This window comes from Delphinus delphis, chromosome 16, assembly GCF_949987515.2.
Source record: "Delphinus delphis chromosome 16, mDelDel1.2, whole genome shotgun sequence".
Lineage (NCBI taxonomy): Eukaryota > Metazoa > Chordata > Mammalia > Artiodactyla > Delphinidae > Delphinus > Delphinus delphis.
The window spans coordinates 8,964,633-8,983,777 of record NC_082698.1 but is presented as its reverse complement, the minus strand read 5'-3'; the positions used below and the strand labels follow the sequence as shown (position 1 = coordinate 8,983,777).

At 40.2% G+C, this 19,145-nt stretch overlaps 2 protein-coding genes across 9 annotated transcripts in view; one reads left to right on the top strand and one right to left on the bottom strand.

Moving 5' to 3' along the window:
• Positions 1-39: 39 nt before the first annotated feature.
• Positions 40-16,034, bottom strand: IKZF5 (IKAROS family zinc finger 5). 4 transcript variants are annotated; one of them, XM_060033898.1, is made up of 5 exons: positions 15,930-16,034; positions 14,267-14,415; positions 7,216-7,404; positions 5,039-5,221; positions 40-4,437 (listed from the first exon to the last, which is right to left on the bottom strand). In XM_060033898.1, exons 3-5 carry the CDS (start codon positions 7,346-7,348, stop codon positions 3,494-3,496), a joined length of 1,260 nt encoding a protein of 419 aa, XP_059889881.1. In that variant the 5' UTR covers positions 7,349-7,404; positions 14,267-14,415; positions 15,930-16,034; the 3' UTR covers positions 40-3,493. The 4 variants fall into 4 exon arrangements, with proteins under 4 accessions (XP_059889881.1, XP_069397601.1, XP_059889882.1 ...); XM_069541500.1 differs by having other exon boundaries at positions 14,275-14,415; XM_060033899.1 differs by lacking the exon at positions 15,930-16,034 and adding an exon at positions 15,655-15,763.
• A 148-nt stretch (positions 16,035-16,182) lies between these two features.
• ACADSB (acyl-CoA dehydrogenase short/branched chain) overlaps positions 16,183-19,145 on the top strand; it is a 46,951-nt gene continuing 43,988 nt past the window's right edge. For all 5 annotated transcript variants that reach the window (XR_009522385.1, XM_060033895.1, XM_060033893.1 and 2 more), the window contains exon 1: positions 16,183-16,301. Coding sequence is in view for 4 of the 5 variants with exons in the window: in XM_060033895.1 (XP_059889878.1) it covers positions 16,260-16,301 (42 nt within the window). In the remaining variant the exon portion in view is untranslated. The remainder of the gene's footprint in view (positions 16,302-19,145) is intronic.

Below are 19,145 nucleotides of genomic sequence, written 5' to 3'. Positions count from 1 at the left end.
CCATTTGTCATAACAGAAACTACTTCAGTCAGTCACTTGTCAGATGTGACATGGATAATTAAGCATCAGATAATTAAGCATCAGGAAGCATGAAGCCTTCCTCATTTATGTGCCAGAACAGTTGGGGGGGCAGGGGTCACACCTTAAATAAAGAGAAGAAATTAGGAAGGAGACAAGATGCTCATTATTGAACTGTTTTTGCTTTTAACTCATGCAACATCTTCTCATGGGTAAGGCACTCTACAAATCCAAACCAAGGTAGCCATAAAATCAAAAAAAATTAACATTTTACACACTGGAAAATTATTTAAAAAACTAATTGGATCCTAGTTTTCAAAAAAGAAAAATCGAGGTCATTAAAAAGTGTTATTTTTTATTCATATATTACAAAAGCAAAGCTTCATTCACAATATGAACTACATACTAGATAGAGTTATTTCAGCATTAAACTGCTTTCTGGAATCCCTAAACAATAGTGTGTTTTGCAACCATACTCAAGTTTTATGTTTTACATACAAAATACGTTCTTGACATCAAAGTACATATTAACAAAACCAAGTTCTAGAAACCATATACCCTCTAAGACTAATTAATGAAAAGTCCTTAGCAGGGAATTTTTTAAAAAATAATACATCCATTTGATAAATATTTTTGTAGAACTTAAATGAGGTTTATCTCTGAACATTTTTTAGTAATATTCCCTTTGTCAAACAGTTCTGCAGATGAATGGCAAACACTTATTTCTAAAATGAAATAGCACTGGAAAATATCCAGTGAAATTTTTTCAAAGTAAAAGTCTAACCTTTACTTGAATTTCAAGAAGTTGTAGCTACATACTATATTCATAAAATCTGAAATAAAATTACTCCGTTAATCTCTTCACAGTTTCTTAAAAAAATATTAGTGGAGATAAAGTATCTACCAACTTTAAAAATCTAAACTTATGTTCACTGAACAAAAATAAATTTAGTTTCAGAACATTGCCTGTTAACAGCAAAGTATTATAAATAGTGCATGTTAAACTTTTCTGAACTCATTTCTATAAAATATTTGATTAAAAATAAAATGGGAGAAACATATTCAATACTTAATAGAAGATACTAACATCTTTCCAATACAGAATTTAACTCACAAAAAATTTAAATAAAATCCTAAATATTTTTAAAAATACAATACTAAAAAAGTTTCTAAGGTAGATCTGCTTCAAAAACTTTAGTGCATTTAGAATTAACTACAGCTTTCAAGCATCGATACCTTTGGAATACAACTGTGCTCTTTAAGTCCTAGGAATTTTAAAATTATACATTCTAGTTTGCAATTGTGAAAAAAAATCTGTTTGAACTAAAATGTACTTTCAAAACATCTCTCTTTAGTTGTCAGAAAAAAAATGTATTTGTCACTATTTGGCCCAGAATATACAGTTAATAGACTGGTTTTAACATGAGAGTTCTTTTTTGTTTAATGAAAACTTTCATTTTCTATTTTGTGGTATTGCTTTTATATGAAGAATAAAATAGAAGAAAAAAATAACCACAAAAGCTTCCAAATGACAGCAACTTGTTTCTGACAATATATACATATGAGGGCCAAGCTACACACTGGGAAATGGCTGCACTAAAAGTGATCTGAGCAGCGAGCGCTCCAAGCAACAGAGCAGAACAGGCTGCACACTTTACATTCACAAGCCTCAGATTGACAAGATTTGTTTCCAGAAACTCCTTGATGCTGCTTTTTCAACAATGCGATGGAGATTCGTTTAGATTGGATATTAAACCACAGAACTCATTTTAATGGCTTTCTAGCATTTGGAAGGGAGGGCAGAAGATGCATTAACTTGGCACTGGGGGGTTTTTGTGGACTTATACCATCAACATTACCCTTTCACTTACTATTAAGTGTAGAAGTCCTTCTTAGTTACAATGCTTAATAGTTAGAATACTTGCTTAAGAAGCCAATTAGTAACTTTCAAGATTTGAACCAAATTAAAAATAAAAATTTTGCAAAGTACACAGAAACCAACAGTTAGTAACAATATATTTTATTGTTTGACCAAGCTGTCCTCAGAGTACGCTACTTATTACACAAAAACAGCCTCCTAGTCAAAACTAATTACTGCGGATTTATACAGCAAGTTTTATTTCTGTAAACAAATTAAGTATCATGTTTAAATTCATTTTTATATCTATTTCCACACTTTTTTTTATCCTCTTCTACTAATGATGATTCAATTCACAGTTTTATATAGTTTTCTTGCTGTACATTAAAGACTGGTAAAACTGCAAATAAGCATTACAACTTGAATTCACAGAAAATATCTTAAATGGCCAATTCTGAAGAGGAGTCCAGAATTCATTTTGGACATATGTTCTCATTTTTGTAAATATCACTTCACCATCACACTTTCCCATGTGTTTCTATACCTACCTTTTCTTGAAAATTATGGGCAATAAATGGATAGAAGGCAGGAAAAGGAAACTTCAGATTTTGGCAGGAAGGACCGCATTTCCTAGGAAAAAGATGGATGACTTCCACTGTACCTCTTTGGTCATCAAAGGAATAGAAGGAATAACAGATCCTCAGTATCGTTATCAACCTCCCGTGTAACATCAGAATGAAGATTTAAATGAACAGTTCAGATTAAAAGGAAAAAAGGCATCTTCATAGATAATCCTCTGATATTTCTAGCGTTCTCATATATTTACCTGTAGTTTTTAAAATAAATTACAAGTATAATAAAAAGAATCCAATGGAAAATTGCTGTGTGTTTAAACTACAAGTTGAATAGGCAGGTATTTTAAATATTAAACTCCATTTTCAATTTAAAGTCTTAAGTTTCATTTCTTTTCAGAACTTTTACCTATTTTTATAACTTTAATTTTAAAAGAATTAAATGTTTTTTATTTTCCCTTATGGAAAAAAGAAAGATTTACTACACTGAAATTGCTTTACTATTATCAGTTGAAATTAAACTACTGATTCAACTAAGCTATGTTTACTAAATAGTTTTTAATTAATGGCAATTTTCAAGGCAATTCCTCCACTAAACATTGAAATAAATTGTAACAGATTTTGTAAGAGAAAGTAATTTACCATTTTGAAATTATGGCAGAAATAACATCTAGCTGCAGTGTAGATGTTGAAATCAAGGGTATCTATCAGCCTTGAAGTTTTTATGGACCATAAATGTGAGAAATTTAAATGACCACTTGTAAGATTATCATTGCACTCCAATTCTCAAATGTCTAAATGAAAGGAAAAAACAGACACCAACGTGTCCAACTGTTCTAATACATAAATGACCCTGATGAGGTTTTTATGGAAGAAAAAAAAATTTTTGTTTCCACTGTCAAATTTATACTCTGTATGTATAAGACTTTAAATTAGCAACACCTTAATAGGGACGACACCCCCTACCCCTCCCCTGCAGAAAACAACAGTAAACTACAAAACACAAAAAGGCAAACCAAGTAAAGCATAACGTGATTGTTTCCCATCAGTGTTGGTTATGTTGCCCTCTTGCAAAATGACAGGCAAAATCATACTTGTTTTTACATTTGCATCCACATATGTTACACTGAAAAGGATTTTCATACCCATGACATCCCATATGAATAGTGTAAAGGATATTGTCGGCAAAGTACATGTCACAGTGCTGGCAGTGGTGTAGAAGCTGAGGGTCCTGGACCGGCAGGGTCGGAGCTGGAGTGCTTGGCTGACTGTTTCCCATGCTGGGAGTACTCGTGTGAGCACTTGGTTCACTGCTCGGACCTGCCACCGGACTATAGTTCCTCTGACTATGTGATGGCCGAGCTTCAGGGCTAGTGGGAGAGGAGCTCTGAGGAATACTGGCTGACACGGCAGAAACTACTGCTTGAGCAGAGGGCTGCTGCATCATGAAAGGCTTCTCATCAGGGCAGGGAACTACATCAGGGGATGCGGGGTTTTGGTTTTCAGGTGGCAAACTGGACAACTGTCCTGCTAGAGTTGACAGCTGGTTTAAAGGGTTGTCAACCATGAGTTCTTGGGGGTCCCTTGGCAGGCCACCAGCTGGTGTGGGTTTTGCCATACTTTCATAGGAGTCAGTCTGGATATTCGGGATTTCATGGGTAAAGTCATTAAGGTAGTCTGGCTTCTGAACCACCATGGAAGGTGGGCTTAAGTTGATTAGTGCTCGTCTGCTATAGCCCAGATTGCTTGTTTTCTTCTGTAAAACCCCCCACATCTTCTTGCTGCTTAAGGAAGACCTAGTACCTTTAATTGGTACCATTTTATGCTTGCGCCTTCGATGATGCGACAGGTTACTTCGATCACTGCAGCGGAAGGAACACAATTCACATTTATATGGTTTTTCTCCTGTATGGGAACGCATATGGGCTTCCAGATGACGCTCATAAGCAGATGCAAATGGACATAAGTGACATCTATGAGGTTTCTCACCTGTTTAAAAAGAAAAATGGGGAGAAACTGCAAGAGTAGCTCATTTATGAAAAGTTTCATATTTTGTCCATTCATTAGATTTAGAAATTGATCAAAAAATAAAATGCTTTTCAGAATAACACATTTGCAAAAAAATTATTAAAATTTATTAATAAACCTGCATATAACCACCTTTATACTATACGGACTAGTGGAATGAATCCCTTTCACAGAAGGGATGGCTAAGGTGGCATCTGAGGGTTAGCAGTGTAGCCTGCAACCGTACAGAAACCTTTTCCCTGGTCTGCAAAGGAAACATACTTAGTAAGGATAAAGATAAAAACATTTTATCACTTCATGCTGTCTTCAGCATTAACCTGCCCAACCTGAGAAGCAGACAGATGCTGAGATTATTTAGATTCAGAAGGAAGATGGCTAAGGAAGGGGAAGCTGTACAAGGGGCCTCACTTCCTTGGATGCTGCTATTGCTGTGCAAAAATGGAGTCACTTCTCCATTTATTCAAACCTTACATCCACCTTCATTTTCAAACTATCACAACTATTTATATGATAGATCAACCTGCCTGTAAAGAAATGCCCTCTCCAGCCACTTCTCCGTTACCTGTGTGGATTCTAATGTGTTCAATGAGCCGTGCGGTGCCTTTGCTGGCATAGTTGCAGTACCGACACTTGAGCTTCCCATCAAAGGTCCTTTCAAACCCGTCTACTAACATTCCTGAGTTTTCATCCAGGGAAACTTCAACAGATGGGTGATCAAGTCCATTTTGATCACCATCTGTTCCAGCTATAAACAAATATAGCAAAAGAAATTATGCATCTCAGAATCAACTCAATTTAGCAATTTAGTGTGGAGTGGTAGAAAATCTTTCATAAATTGACAGTTTGCTTAGCACAAAAGTTAAATTCACAAAAATCACAGCCTTTCTGAACTGAGGTTAACTTTATACAAAAGCAGTATTCTATTGGGGGATTTCAAATTACTAACACATAAATTGTATCAGTCCTCAACATACTTTTGAGTAAGGTAACAAGGTATGGTATTTATTTGACAGATAAGGAGACAGAGGGGGGTAAACAGTGATGGCAGTTACACGTTTAAGATTCTAGCCACTTCTACAAATACAATGGGCAGTCATGATCATCTCCCCAAATCCTAATCTATTTAATCTAAAACAATTAATGTTGAGTTTTGCAGTTCCACTCAGCTTACACATATGTTCTAGATTCTGGGTTGCATTTAGGATCTTAAAATTCTAATTAAGCACATATAGGGCAATATTGTATCTGATACCTCTGAATGTTATGATCTGTAAGAATTTCGGAGTTAAGAGATGTTTGGCTGTTTGCTTTTAATCAAACTACTTCTTTGTATAGATAAAGAAACTGAAGGGGCAAGTGCTCATAATCTGGAAAACCAACACACGGGGGACCACAACCCTGCTCTCTTGGATCTCAGTCCAAGAATTGTACACTAAAGTATTAAGAGGGAAATGTTTGTTCCTACAGCTTCACGGGAAAAGCACTTCTACTCCATCTGCAGGAGGTAGCGGTGCAGGTGCAGACAATTCAAGCCCTTTGCTCTGTTTCCTCTTTCCTTCACTAGGAGAAGTGACTTTGCTAGTTGGTGCAAGTCCAACATCCAACAGGTCCGTTGCACTGGAGGGACAGCAAGGCTCAGTGTCCCCCCTTCTCCCATTGCTTTCCCAAGCCAGTAACTCCTGAAACAGAATATGTATACGAAATCACTTGGGGATTGTATTAAAATACAGCTTCTGATTCAGGAGATTTGGGGTGGCACCTGACGTTTTGCACCTCTCACAAGCTCCCAGGTGATGCTCAGTCTCTGCTGTTGCTGGTCCCTGGATTACAAGGCCCTAGACCTCCTAGGTCAAGGGTTAGCAAATTTTTCCTATAAACGTCAGATAGCAAATACTTTAGGCTTTGTGGGCCACATGATCTCTATCCCAGCTACTCAACTCTGCTGTTGTAACTCAAAAACAGCTATAGAAAACAGGTAAACAAGCAAGCATGGCAATGTTTCAATAAGACTTTATTTATGGATGCTGAAGTTGGAATTTCATCTAATTTTCACATCATGACATTATTTTTCTTTTGTTTCCCCCACACCCCAACAATTTAAAAATGTAGAAACCACTCTTAGCTTGCAGGTCGTGTAAAAACAGCAGTCCAGATGGGGCCCACTGCCTGTAGTTTGCTACCTCCTGAGCTAAGTTCACAAATAGATTCCAGTCTTCGTGTAGTAAGCAAACCAGACAGTCTGTCTGTAGGTCAGGTAGAATAGGCTCAAGTAGGTCACTGCTTTCTCTACTCTGATTTCTCCTCCTAGGTGGGTATACATGGTTGGCCTTCTCTTCATTTTAAGAGAAGAAACAGAAACCCCTATTTTGTCTCAGGTCTAACCCAGATTTCCTAATGGCCAAACCCCTTGTGTAATGAAGCTGGACCCCCTTTTGGTTCCTTGTGTCTGCTGTTAGTTAGCAGAACCGGGAGAATGGGAAGGGAATTTAGAACCCCTAACCTTCCCACAAGACCATAATGCATCTCTGGGCCATAGTAAGCCCTGCTGGAGCTTTACTTTCCCTCAGCAAAAACTTGGCATGTTTAAAGAAGGGGAAAAAAATTGCCCCTATCTTTCTAGGAAAAACGGAATGATCCACATTAGTGAACAGTAGTGGGCTTCATACTACGGGTAATGACACACAAACACTAATATATTTGTAAAAAGTGAATTATTTAATAGTATTAAGATAAGTCTACCTCCCTGAAGAGCCTCTGCTTCTTTGTCCCCACTAACTGATCCAGAAATCATGTTGACATGATGGGTCTGCTGAGTCAGGTATTCCTGGAAATCTTTCACAAAGTCCAAAGGCTCTGGTTTCTTTTCACCCATCTTTGCTTTTTATTTTTTTTAATTTTTTTTTTTTTTTAGTTTACAGTTCGTTATACCTACGGTGGAAAAAATGAAATAATTTTACGTTATTTAGGGAGATACAGTACGTATTAAAACAACAACAGTGACAAAGATTATTATGTGCCAGGCACTACAAAGCCACAGAGAACACAGTCCCCACCTTTAAGTATCTTATAATCTTCCTGATGAACTAAAGAAACACAAAATGGTGAACAATTAATATATTTAATATTTAAATAAACTGGGATTCAAACTTAGTTTTTAGAGGATAGAAAGAAATTACAAAGAGAGGAAAAAAGAGAAAATTCAGAAGAAAGAAACAGGCATATCAGCAGGGATTATTAATGAATGAGACAGCAGAGAAACCAAGTGGCTCAATCGGGGCCGTGGCAGAGCATTTGTGGATGATGGACATGGAGCATACCTGTGTGTCCAATCCGGTCGCTACCAGCCACATGTAGCTACTGAGGGCTTAAATGTCGCTAATACAAATGACTTGAGTTTCTTATTTTATTAATTTAAAAGTGACATAGCTACACGTGGCTAGTGACTATCATATCGGACAGCAAATGCTCTTAAAACATAGGGTTCACATGAATGAGTACTCTAGAAGTAGGTGATCTACAACAGGGGGTGGCAAACTTTCTGTAAAAGACCACACAGTAAATATTTTAGCCTTTGCAGGTCATGCGGTCTCAGCTGCAACCACTCAACTGTCATTATAGTTAAAAGCAGCCACAGACAATATGTAAAGGAATAAGTGTGACCGTGTTCCAATAAAGCTTTACAAAAACAGGAACAGAGCCAGGTTTGGCCTATGGGCTACAGTTTCCTGACCCCTGCCCTAGAAATCCAAATCACTACCTCTGCCACCACCCATCATCCAACTCATTCTGACAATAAGGAAAAAAAAAAAATTAAACAAAAATATCACTGATGCTGATGTACAGAGAATAAGCCTCATGTCAGATTTTGTAGTCATAAACTAAACTGGTCCTCACATAGGTTTATAGCCCAAATTCGCAAATCAAATAACCAAAAAGTTTTCTAGTAAGAACAAGCTGAGGAAGTCTAGCACCTAGGAGACAACAGGTCTTTTTCTTCCAATAAAAATATATTTATGTAAATGTATATGGTCTTCTTAAATATGCCATATGCTAAAAATTACCTTCCCTAAACCCAACTATTTAATGAGTAATTTACTGTCTAAAAAAGTTCTCATCTTTTTTTTTTTTTTTTTTTTTTTTTGCCGTACGCGGGCCTCTCACTGTTGTGGCCTCTCCTGTTGCGGAGCACAGGCTCCGGACGCGCAGGCCCAGCGGCCATGGCTGACGGGCCCAGCCGCTTCGCAGCATGTGGGATCTTCCCGGACTGGGGCAAGAACCCGTGTCCCCTGCATCGGCAGGCGGACTCTCAACCACTGCGCCACCAGGGAAGCCCAAGTTCTCATCTTTAATAGCCAGTAGCAGGCATTTAAAGCTAAAGATTAGTCACTTCTCTGTATATATGCTTAATCTTTTCTCAAAGCATAACATACACACAGAAAAGCACATCAATCCTAAAGGTAGAGCTCAATGAATCATCACAAAATGAACACATCCCTAAAATCAGCACCAATGTCAAGAAACAGAAGGCTACCAGCATCCCAGGAGCCCCCCTGTGCACCCTTCCAGTACTAATCCCCCCCGTGCACCAGCAAGGGCTCCATAACCCTGACTTCTGAAATTGCTGGGCCACCAGGTTTGCATATATTCAGCTTTAGATAATGCCAAATAGTTTTTCAAAGTGACTGTACCAATTTACACTCCCACCAGTGGGGGACAAGAGTTTTGTTGCTACACGTCCTCACCAACACTCAGGTATTTTTTTGCCTTTTTCATTTTAGCCACCCTGGTGGGTGTACAGTGGTATCGCACTGGTTTTAATTTGTATGGCTTGACAATTAATTAAGCTGTGTACTTCAATTACCCACTTAGATAACCTCTATTTCATACCCAGTTAAGTATCTGTTCACGTTCATTTTTCTATTAGGTTGTCCATCTTTTTCTAAGTAATATGTAAGAGTTCATCAAATATTCTGGATATGGGTTCTTTATTAGATATGTATATGTTAAGGACTTCTCCCACTCTGTGGTTGCCTCCTTTTCATTTTAATGGTAACTTTTGATGAACAGACGTTCTTAATATAGTCCAATTTACCCATTTCCCCACCACCACCCTTTACAGTTAGTTGTTGGTGTCCTTGCCTATATTTTACACACAGATGTTCTCCTGTATTTTCTTCTAAAAATTTTATTTTTTTTTTTACCTTTCATATTTTTATCTGGAATTGAGCTTTGTGTATGGTGAAGTAAGAATCAAAATATATTTTTTCCCCAATGAGACATCCAACTGTCCTAACAACATGCATTTAATAGACCAGTCTTTCTCCACTAGACTCTTTTATCACCTTTCTAATCAGGTGATTATATATGTGATTCTACTTCTGGATTCTCTGTTCTTGAGATTTTATAATTTTATAATTGTTGTCTCCTAGGTGCTAGACTTCCTCAGCTTGTTCTTACTAGAAAACTTTTTGGTTATTTGATTTGCGAATTTGGGCTATAAACCTATGTGAGGACCAGTTTAGTTTATGACTACAAAATCTGACATGAGGCTTATTCTCTGTACATCAGCATCAGTGATATTTTTGTTTAATTTTTTTTTTTTCCTTATTGTCAGACTACCTTGGCTGTGTTGCTACTATAGATCATTGAACTGTGTAACGATCAGTTCCTTATTAGGAACTAATAGGAACTAATTAGGAACTAATAAGGAACACAGGGCTAGTTTTGGTTTCCCTTGTTTACTGGCCCCAGACTGATATATTTTACTTCTGTATTTCTTGTCTTCCTCTCTTCTTATATTTAATTTGTTCTTTACTTTGAACACATTTAGCCAAATAAGAACCTGCAGGTGACCAAATTCTCATTTTTCTTGATGCAACACGTATGAATAGTTCCTTTCCTCCCTTCTTAGAAGATGCCTAGGGGTTTATTATTATTACTATCTCTTTTCACTGTTTTCTAGAAAGTTGAAGCTACTGAAAATCTGTCCTCTGCATCAACAGAATATTATGTTATTAGGTCAAACTTACTAGCTTAAAGACTCTGAACAGGGTCTTCTCTAGCCTTAGTTTCCTACTTTGTAAAATGAGATAATAATACCAATTTGCAGTGCTGTTTTAAGTTTTACAGATACGTGTAAAGTATCTCGCAAGATGTGTAGTTTATGGCATGTTTTCAGACGACAGCAGCTATTTCTGCAGCCAAAAATGGTTATACCTTGGATTAAGAAATTCCTCACTGTCCCAGATTCCAAGTGTCTTATGTTACCATTGTATATATCTCTTTTTTAGTTACAATGAAACAAACATGGTATGGTCCACCTTAGTCTCAATTATTCACATATCGCAATTTGCAATTTCCCAAATCAATGTACAATTTCCCCAACTCTTCTTATTTTACTCTTTTAGGCCACCTCTTTAAATCACTTGCTTTAGTCTGGCTCTGCTTTCTCAATCTTAAGGATTACTGCTGGTTTCTGAACAAGTTTGTTTCAGTTGCTTCTTTTCCCATCTTACCTAGCTGACTTGAACTGCTCCTGTTTCCTAAACACTGATTAGTATTCGTTTTATGACTATACTTGATTCTGCCGATTATCTGTCCTTTAAAATTTGCCCTCTGGTTAGGGAGGAAAAAAGTGGGCCAGTCGGCTCCAATGAAAAAGATTACCAAGAATAAGATTTGTGCCCCGGTCCGGGAAGATCCCACATGCCGCGGAGCGGCTGGGTCCGTGAGCCATGGCCGCTGAGCCTGCGCGTCTGGAGCCTGTGATCCGCAACGGGAGAGGCCACAACACTGAGAGGCCCGTGTACCGGCGGGGGGAGGGGGATAAAATTAAAAAATAATCTATAATAAGATTATATCTCAACAAAACTGAAAAAGAAAACCCATACCTCAAAACATACAGGGATGGGGAGCAATGTAAAAGTATACATAAAAAGGTAAGAAATATAGCAGATAAAGATGAAGAATGAGTTCCGAAAAGACAGAGAAAATAAAGAAGAGAAATGCTTTTTAAAAAAATGATCAAGAAATTTCCAGAATTAAAGATTCCTTTCAATTCAATCTGAAAGGGTTCATAGAGTGCAAAATAGATTAAATAACAATAAATAACACTTAGACACATTATTGTGAAATTTTAAAATCTCAAGGTCAAAGAGAATAACATGAAACTTTCTAGTGAGGAAGAGCAGCCCATCCACATAAGAAAAACAATCAGATATTGAGTATCAAAGGCAACACCGGGTGCAAGGAAACAACAGAGCAATTTACTCCAACTTAGAATTGTTTTCACTTTCTCAAGCTGCTAAAGGCTAGCTTCCAAAAATCTACATCACAATGGAGAAAATTTAGATGCATTCCTTTAGAATCAAAAAGGCAAGGATGCTTGCATCACTACAGCTATTCAACACAGTACAGCAGCAGGTAAAGACCCCACAATATAAAAAGGAAAAAAGTAATAAAAGGTGTAAGGACAGGGAGATACCTCTCCCCCGCCCCCCAAAAAAGAAAAGAATAAGATGTGGGAAGTTGTTTTCTAAATTGTAAAAGCTGTAAGGCCCTACAGATTGTCTGTGTTCTAATTATAAAACCTATAATTTAGAAAGAAATCCTGGTATTTCATTGCAACTTTGCATCACCTCTTGCCAATCAGTTCACATGAAAACTGATGTTGCCACTGGAAAATATCTGAACATACTTTGATAGGCTTCAATAAGCAAGATCAAGCTTACCAAATCCTGATTAGAAAGCATAACACTGCTAAGGTACATGTGATAATGCAGAAAAAAAAGGCACAGGACTGCCATTAAGAAGAAAATGATATTTTTATACATGCATCTCAAGTTTTAAGAACTCAAATAAGCCTAATCACAGAGAACGACTGGCATATTTTGACAGTCTTGGCTATTATCACATTGTCACATTATAAGTTTCACTGTGTTCCCCGCCAAAAATTGCATGCCGATTTTCAATCAAAATGCATGATGGACTTAAAAAAAACAACAATAAAGGATGCCAATGAAAAAAGGGAAGATACATTGTAAACTTGAGAGAAACTCTGTTCTTAAGAATTTTAAATATACTGATATGGTTTATAGTTGTAGACATTCTGCAATGATTTAAAATTTGTCTTTCCATCCCTAAGCATTTTTGTGCCCACTTGACCTACATCACCTCCCCGCCATGCAGCATTATAGGCCCTTGCAGAGCTCAAGTCTGCAGAAGAGATGAGTATGCATGAAAGATGCCTAAATCCGGAGGGACACTATGGTTCAAACCCCAGCTTTCTCCATCTCAAGTCAGTATTTCTAAGCACAATAAATAGAAAAAGAATAATTCTGAAACTACAGAAGACTTCTTGATATCAAAAAAAAAGTTTTGTATCCAAACCATCTTCCTGTCTTTAATAAAGTAATCATCAGTCTTAGGACCAAATGTTTAATCTAAGAACTCCATAAATTAACTGGTATCCAGAGATACATCTAAGACAGTGATAAATTTTAAAACCTTTATGAATGTAACATAAAAATCTACGTTAGGAATCAGCAAACTATAATGCTCTCATTCCCATACTTTATGATTATCATTTCTTATGATACAGCAAAATTTCTGAGTCCTCCCTGTGATCCCTCTGATTAAAGTTAAGTTGGTATGGTATTCCATGGGGTATAGATACATGTCTATAAAGAAACTGGCTAGAATGCACCTAAATTATTTTTATGCCAATAGCTCTCCCAAACCATCCATTCAAAACTCACAAATAAGGTTCTTAGAAAACAACCAGAGACTACCCATGCTAGCGAAGAAAGAAGCATTTGAGAAATAAGCTTTGATATCCCCAAAGAACAAAGAATACAAAAATTTCTTTATCTTTAAGCAGGTAACAAACTATTCTTGACCTTCCTTGGGTTCTGATATTCAAGTCCTCTGATCTTCAGTCTCATAAAAGGCAAGTTGTCCATCAATACACACACAACCAACTCCTCTTAAGCAGGAGCAAACAATGTAAAACAGAGGCATCATGATGCAAATTAGAAGACAACCACAACTATGAAATAGAGGTGATAAAAGAACCAGAAAGGGCTCTTTAACCTACCCTCCTCCCAAACTCTAGATTTTGAGAAGAACATGATTAGGCAATAGTAGGATCTATTTTATTCATCTACCATTTCTGGTACGGTTATTAAACATAAGGTAACTAACAATTAACTTCCTTATACAGTAACTTAATTTGGGGTTTAGGCAGGCCTACACACATTAAGTGACTGCAGTTCTATTGAATGTGTTTTTTTTTTTTTTTTTTGCAGTACGCGGGACTCTCAGTGTTGCGGCCTCTCCCGTTGCGGAGCACAGGTTCCGGACGCGCAGGCTCAGCGGCCATGGCTCACGGGCCCAGCCGCTCCACCGCATGTGGGATCTTCCCGGACCGGGGCACGAACCCGTGTCCCCTGCATCGGCAGGCGGACTCTCAACCATGCGCCACCAGGGAAGCCCCTGAATGTGTTTACTTTTATAGCTTAATAATTATGGTCACTGAAAGATTTACTCTGCCATAGAATACGTATCAATGGAGAAGTCTAACAAATGAGGTTTCGTTTGTACAGAGAATAACATGGACTTCAAAAAGAATTAGAACACATTTCCTCTGATTACATAACCATCAAAAAAACAATTCTCTGAAGGCAAAAAGGGACATTATGAGGTGCTGAGAAATCAGAAAACATAATATAAAAGTAAAACTTAAATAAATACAAGCTGGGAAAAATAAAAAAGAGGAGTTACACAATCTAACCTTTTCACCTCAAATCAGTTCCTCCTTTTTCTTGCCACTCCAACATGGATGAAATGTAGAGTAATCGAAATTTACTCTGGAGATACACCAAAGGACTCCAAAAGGCCATGGAGGGAATTTCAACTAAAATTGAAAAGCCATACAGAGGTCTGCAAAGAAAAATACACCACAAATCAAAACCTTTGTAACAAAAAATTAGGATCTACGGGTTTAATAAGCTAACAAAATAACTTGTGCCAATTTTACCACTACCAGAAAAGAAAACTAAGCTAAGAGACAAACAACAAAGCAGCAGGTTCACTTCAGCAAAAGCTCCAAGTAATCACCAAAGAGTAACATGCATCAGTGCGACTATCGTTTTTTTTTCCACTGGTGGATTTCATTTTTTGGCAAAAATGTTACTGTCTTTCCAAATTAAGTTATTAACTTCATTTGTTCGTAGTACACTTCTAAAAGGCTCAGGAGCTCAGGCTTAGTACTGCTGAACAGTTACAATCGCATAAAAACAAGGTACTAGCCTAGCCCCACGGAAACATTTGTGAGAAAAGGTTTAGAAAAGAAAACCCACCAGGCACGCCCAATAACAGCACATCTGATTCCCATCTTTATTATCCTCTCTATCGCAACTCAAAACACTTAGAGTTTTCTTGGGGAACACTTGGGACCCCTGGGGGTAAAAAACACAAAACGTCTCAATTCGCTGCAACAAACTCCCAAACTTGTATTAACCTGTAGCTGTGTTGAATGCACAACATAAATCAAAATTAAACGGGATTTGTAAAATTGTTAGTCCAGACATTTAAAAAGTCGTTCTAAGGAAGTTGTGTTTCTTCCAAACTGAAGTTCTGTAGAGCTCACAATTTAAAACGGCTTTACTTCTCCCACTTGTCACTCCTCTTCGTGCCTAAACAGCACACTAAGGGGACACTAAATGGGCCACGTGGTTAGTGGCAGCTGGAACCGGTTTAACTTCTATTTAGATTCAATTTACCCAGCACTTACTAGATGCATGGCTTGACTACTCGCACGCCGGACAGTTTATTAAAAGACAAATCCTTCACGAACTTCAACAGTTCTTCGCTGAAAAATCCTCCCCAAACCTCACATCTCCCCAAAATTAGAGTGCACAAGCAGTAGAAACGGATCTAGGAAGGACCACCGTCAGATAAAAGACGGAGGCTTTAAAAAGTCCTCCCAACGAGTAGCCCGGAACTGGCGTCGGGGCGGCATCCTCACCAGGATTCGGAACACCTAGGAGACCCGCACCTCGGCTGATCCCCTGGCCCCAGGACCCGGTGAAGACGCAAACCTCGGGGCGCCCCACCACCACCACGACCACCTGTCAGAGCGAGAGACAGCTCCCTACCCAGGAGCCGCCAAGCCCCTACCAGACGGCGACGCCACCGCAGGGACCGCTCGCTTCCTCGGGGCTCCCGCGGCCAGACACCGCACCCTCCGCGCTCGGGCCAGGAAGGTCCTGAATCGTGACCCCCGCCGACCAACCGACCACGCCCGCCCCTTCCCTGAGGCTGAGTTCAGGGCGGAGTCAGCCTCTCGCGAACACCCTGCTCTCTCCTCCCGCCGCTCCTTCTTAACCGTTCTCCTCCTTAACAGCTCTCCTGAGCCGTGTCACCGCCGTCCGAGCCTGTAACCAGCTACTTACCTCCTGACAGGCGCACCGAGTAACCCCTACCGCCTTGTTCAACGCCGCTGCTGTCGCCGTCGCCCCCGCCGTCTTCGTCACCGCCGCCATGTTTGTTGTGTCTCCTGTTCCCTTACCGCCCCACGGCCTTTCCTAACTCTCGCGTGAGCAGGGCGAAAGCGGAGAGGGAGCTGTTTGTCTATCTCGGCTTTCCGTAAGGGCTAGGGGGCGGGACAAGGGAGTTTGTGGGCGGGGCTCTGGCTCCACTCGCCCCCAGGCATTGGTGTGTGGCCCGGAGGCTCGCCAGAGCCGCTTCCCGGGATTCTTGAGGGAGCTTGTCCTGGGGCGCAGATGGAGGGAGCCACGGTTCGGCTGCTACGCGGCTGCGCGCTGGTAAGTGTGCTCGCAGCGGGCGTCTTGGGGGCCCCGAATGACCTTGGCCCCGGCAGCGGGGTCTTCCCCTGACGAGACTGGAGCGCCCGGTCCACGTCCCGGGCCCGCGCTTCCCTTCCTCCGCCGGGTCTCTCTCAGACCCCTCACCGCGGGCCGGCCCCGACCCCGACCTCTCTCCAGGCCTCTAGCCGAGCCGGCCTCAGTTTCTGTAAGGAGGGCTGGGAGTGGCAGCTGGTGAGAAGGGGGCTAGGGGCTGGTCTAGAAGCTTCTTTGACGGAGCAATCACCTTGCATGGAGTCGGAGAGACACAGCTGTAAGATATCTTTTGCAGGCCATTGGGTCCTGAAAGCTGCCGAGTCTTGAATCTTTCGAGGCATTTTGTAGAGATGTCATTTCTCTGATGTCGCTTTTCCCCAATGATTACATTTCCCATTTGTCTTGATTCCTTTCTTCCTAAGTGCTAGACCAGGGTTTCTTAGCTTTGGCACTGTTGACATTTGAGGCCAAATAATTCTCGATTGTGGGAGGCTGTCCTGTGCACTGTAGGATGTTTAGCACCCCGGAGTTGTGACAACCAAAGGCAAAATTGCCCCTGATTGAGTACCGCTGGTGTAGACCTGTACTATTGTGTGCTCCAGAAGGGTGGGAAGAAGGGACCATTCTCCTTACAACCTGGTAAAAAACTCTCAACCTATTTGCTGTACCCAGTTTGTTGACTATACGAATCGATCTCCAAGATTCCAACAGGAGCGGTTGAGATTCTGAGGTGCTGTTTGCCAAAGAGTTTTACAAGCTAAATGGTCAGTAGCTTGCAGAAGGAACTCAAAAGCACAGCTACCACTTAGACCCATTTCAAAAGTTCACCTGTGGTGTAACGAGGCCCTCAGCTAGGGTGATACCACTGACGGTTAGCGAGGAAGATACATTAATAGACTTGAGAAGAGCTGATAATTACCTTGAGATGGAGGAATTAGATGGACTCCACATTTTCTAAATGGAGTGGCTTAGTGGTGGGCAAAGATTGGGATGTCTGGAGGAAACGTAGTTTAGGGGGAACAGAAGGAAAATTAATTAATTCTCTTTTAGACTTTAAAAAGTGTCAGTAAAATGTACCCCTGGAGAGTTTTGGAAGCTGGGCAGGAGGAGGATCTGGAGAGCAGCAGAAAAATAAGAGCTAGAGAAGTAGGAGACAGGCAAAGCCACAGATGAGGGATGGGGCGTGTGAGAGAATGGAAGCACAGGAGGGTACAAGTCAGCCTTTGGAGTACATTACAGACCATTCTGGGTAAATGGTGAAGAAAGGCAAAGCAAAAGGAGAATAAATGTAGGATATCAGAGGAGGCTTTGTGACAAACATGCTTTATTCAGAATTGGAGCAAAAGAAGTAGAGGGATATTTCAGTCCTTTCTTAAGAGCAAAAGTACAAGCAGAGTTTGTGCCATGTAAAGGAAACAACCCAAGGAAAGCAGAGGCAAGTGTTTTTTGAGAAGTTCAAAATACAGCCCCCTAACCCAGGGTCAATTTATGGAGATACGGATTGAAAATTGAGGCAGCGCATGAACTCGGTCCATTGAACCATGAAGAACTGCTTGAGGTTCTGGTGCTCCCTTGACTCAGTTTGGTGTTCACCTGGGGGCACTGGAATATGCCACACCTGGTCTGGAGCTCAGGTGTCCTTACTTCTATCTTAACTGTTCTTTCTGCTACCAGCCTGGTTTCCCTGAAAAGGAGGGTGGGTCAAAGAAATTCCCAGTACCTGGTAAGGTATTGGACCCAAGTTAATTGCACAATTTTTAAAAAAAGTTCATTAATAATCCCACCTTTTAAGATTCCTCTGGAAATAAAGGGAAGTTAGTCTCTGGTTTCGTTTTTGTACACTGGTAGTTTGGGAAAGAGAACTTGCTGACTTGGCTAAGGTCACACGGAAGGCAAACAGGTCTCCTTTATGCTGGTTCCTGGCACTGTACCCTGTCTTGGTTTATTTAGCCTACTCCTGAGGCAGTCTACTCTTCTTCTAGAAGGTGGTGATACTGTTAGGAACTACTAGGGGCTGGAATGAGGAGCCTGAGACTGATGGAAGGGAAAGGTTACCTGTTTAGTAGTTTTCAAGAATACCTGAAAACAGAAGCTACTGTTTCGAGAGGAAGCAAGCAGGGATTAGAGAGATTCTGGTGCCAAAGTTTTGGCTTGGGCATATGAAAACAGAAACGATCAAACTCTTTTTTTTGGTTGGGGGGGGTGGGCTGTGTTGGGTCTTCATTGCTGCACGCGGGCTTTCTCTAGTTGCAGTGAGCGGGGGCTACTCTTGGTTGTGGTGCACGATCTTATTGCGGTAACTTCTCTTTTGTGGAGCACGGGATCTAGGCACGCGGGCTTCAGTAGTTGTGGCTCGCGGGCTCTAGAACGCAGACTCAGTAGTTGTGGCTCGTGGGCTCTAGAGCGCAGGCTCAGTAGTTGTGGTGCACAGGCTTAGTTGCTCCGCGTCATATGGGATCTTCCTGGACCAGGGCTGAACCCGTGTCCCCTGCATTGGCAGGCGAATTCTTAACCACTGCACTACCAGGGAAGTCCCAGGATCAACTTTTAAAATCTAAAGTCAGGTATGCAATACTTTAGTCAGATCTTAAAATGGACATCCCAGGTTTAGTCAGAATTCAGTAAAGTGTTGCTGAGTAGAAGACTGGGAGTCCTTGAACTATTAGGGCATAGAGAAATAAGTCTTGTGTAATTTACTGAACAAAAACATATAAACCCTGAAGGATAAAACAGCATTAATAAGTATAGGGGAGGAAAACTGTTCCCCTTTTCCCTTCTAGGTTCTTTAGCTGGTCTGATAATTAAATT

Coding starts and splice junctions, on each gene's coding strand:
- IKZF5 (XM_060033898.1), bottom strand. CDS start 7,348: ATGGGTGAAAAGAAACCAGAGCCTTTGGACTTTGTGAAAGATTTCCAG. Junction 5,222..7,215: donor AGCAGAGGCTCTTCAGGGAG/GTAGACTTATCT, acceptor ATTTGTTTATAG/CTGGAACAGATGGTGATCAA. Junction 4,438..5,038: donor ACACATTAGAATCCACACAG/GTAACGGAGAAG, acceptor CTTTTTAAACAG/GTGAGAAACCTCATAGATGT.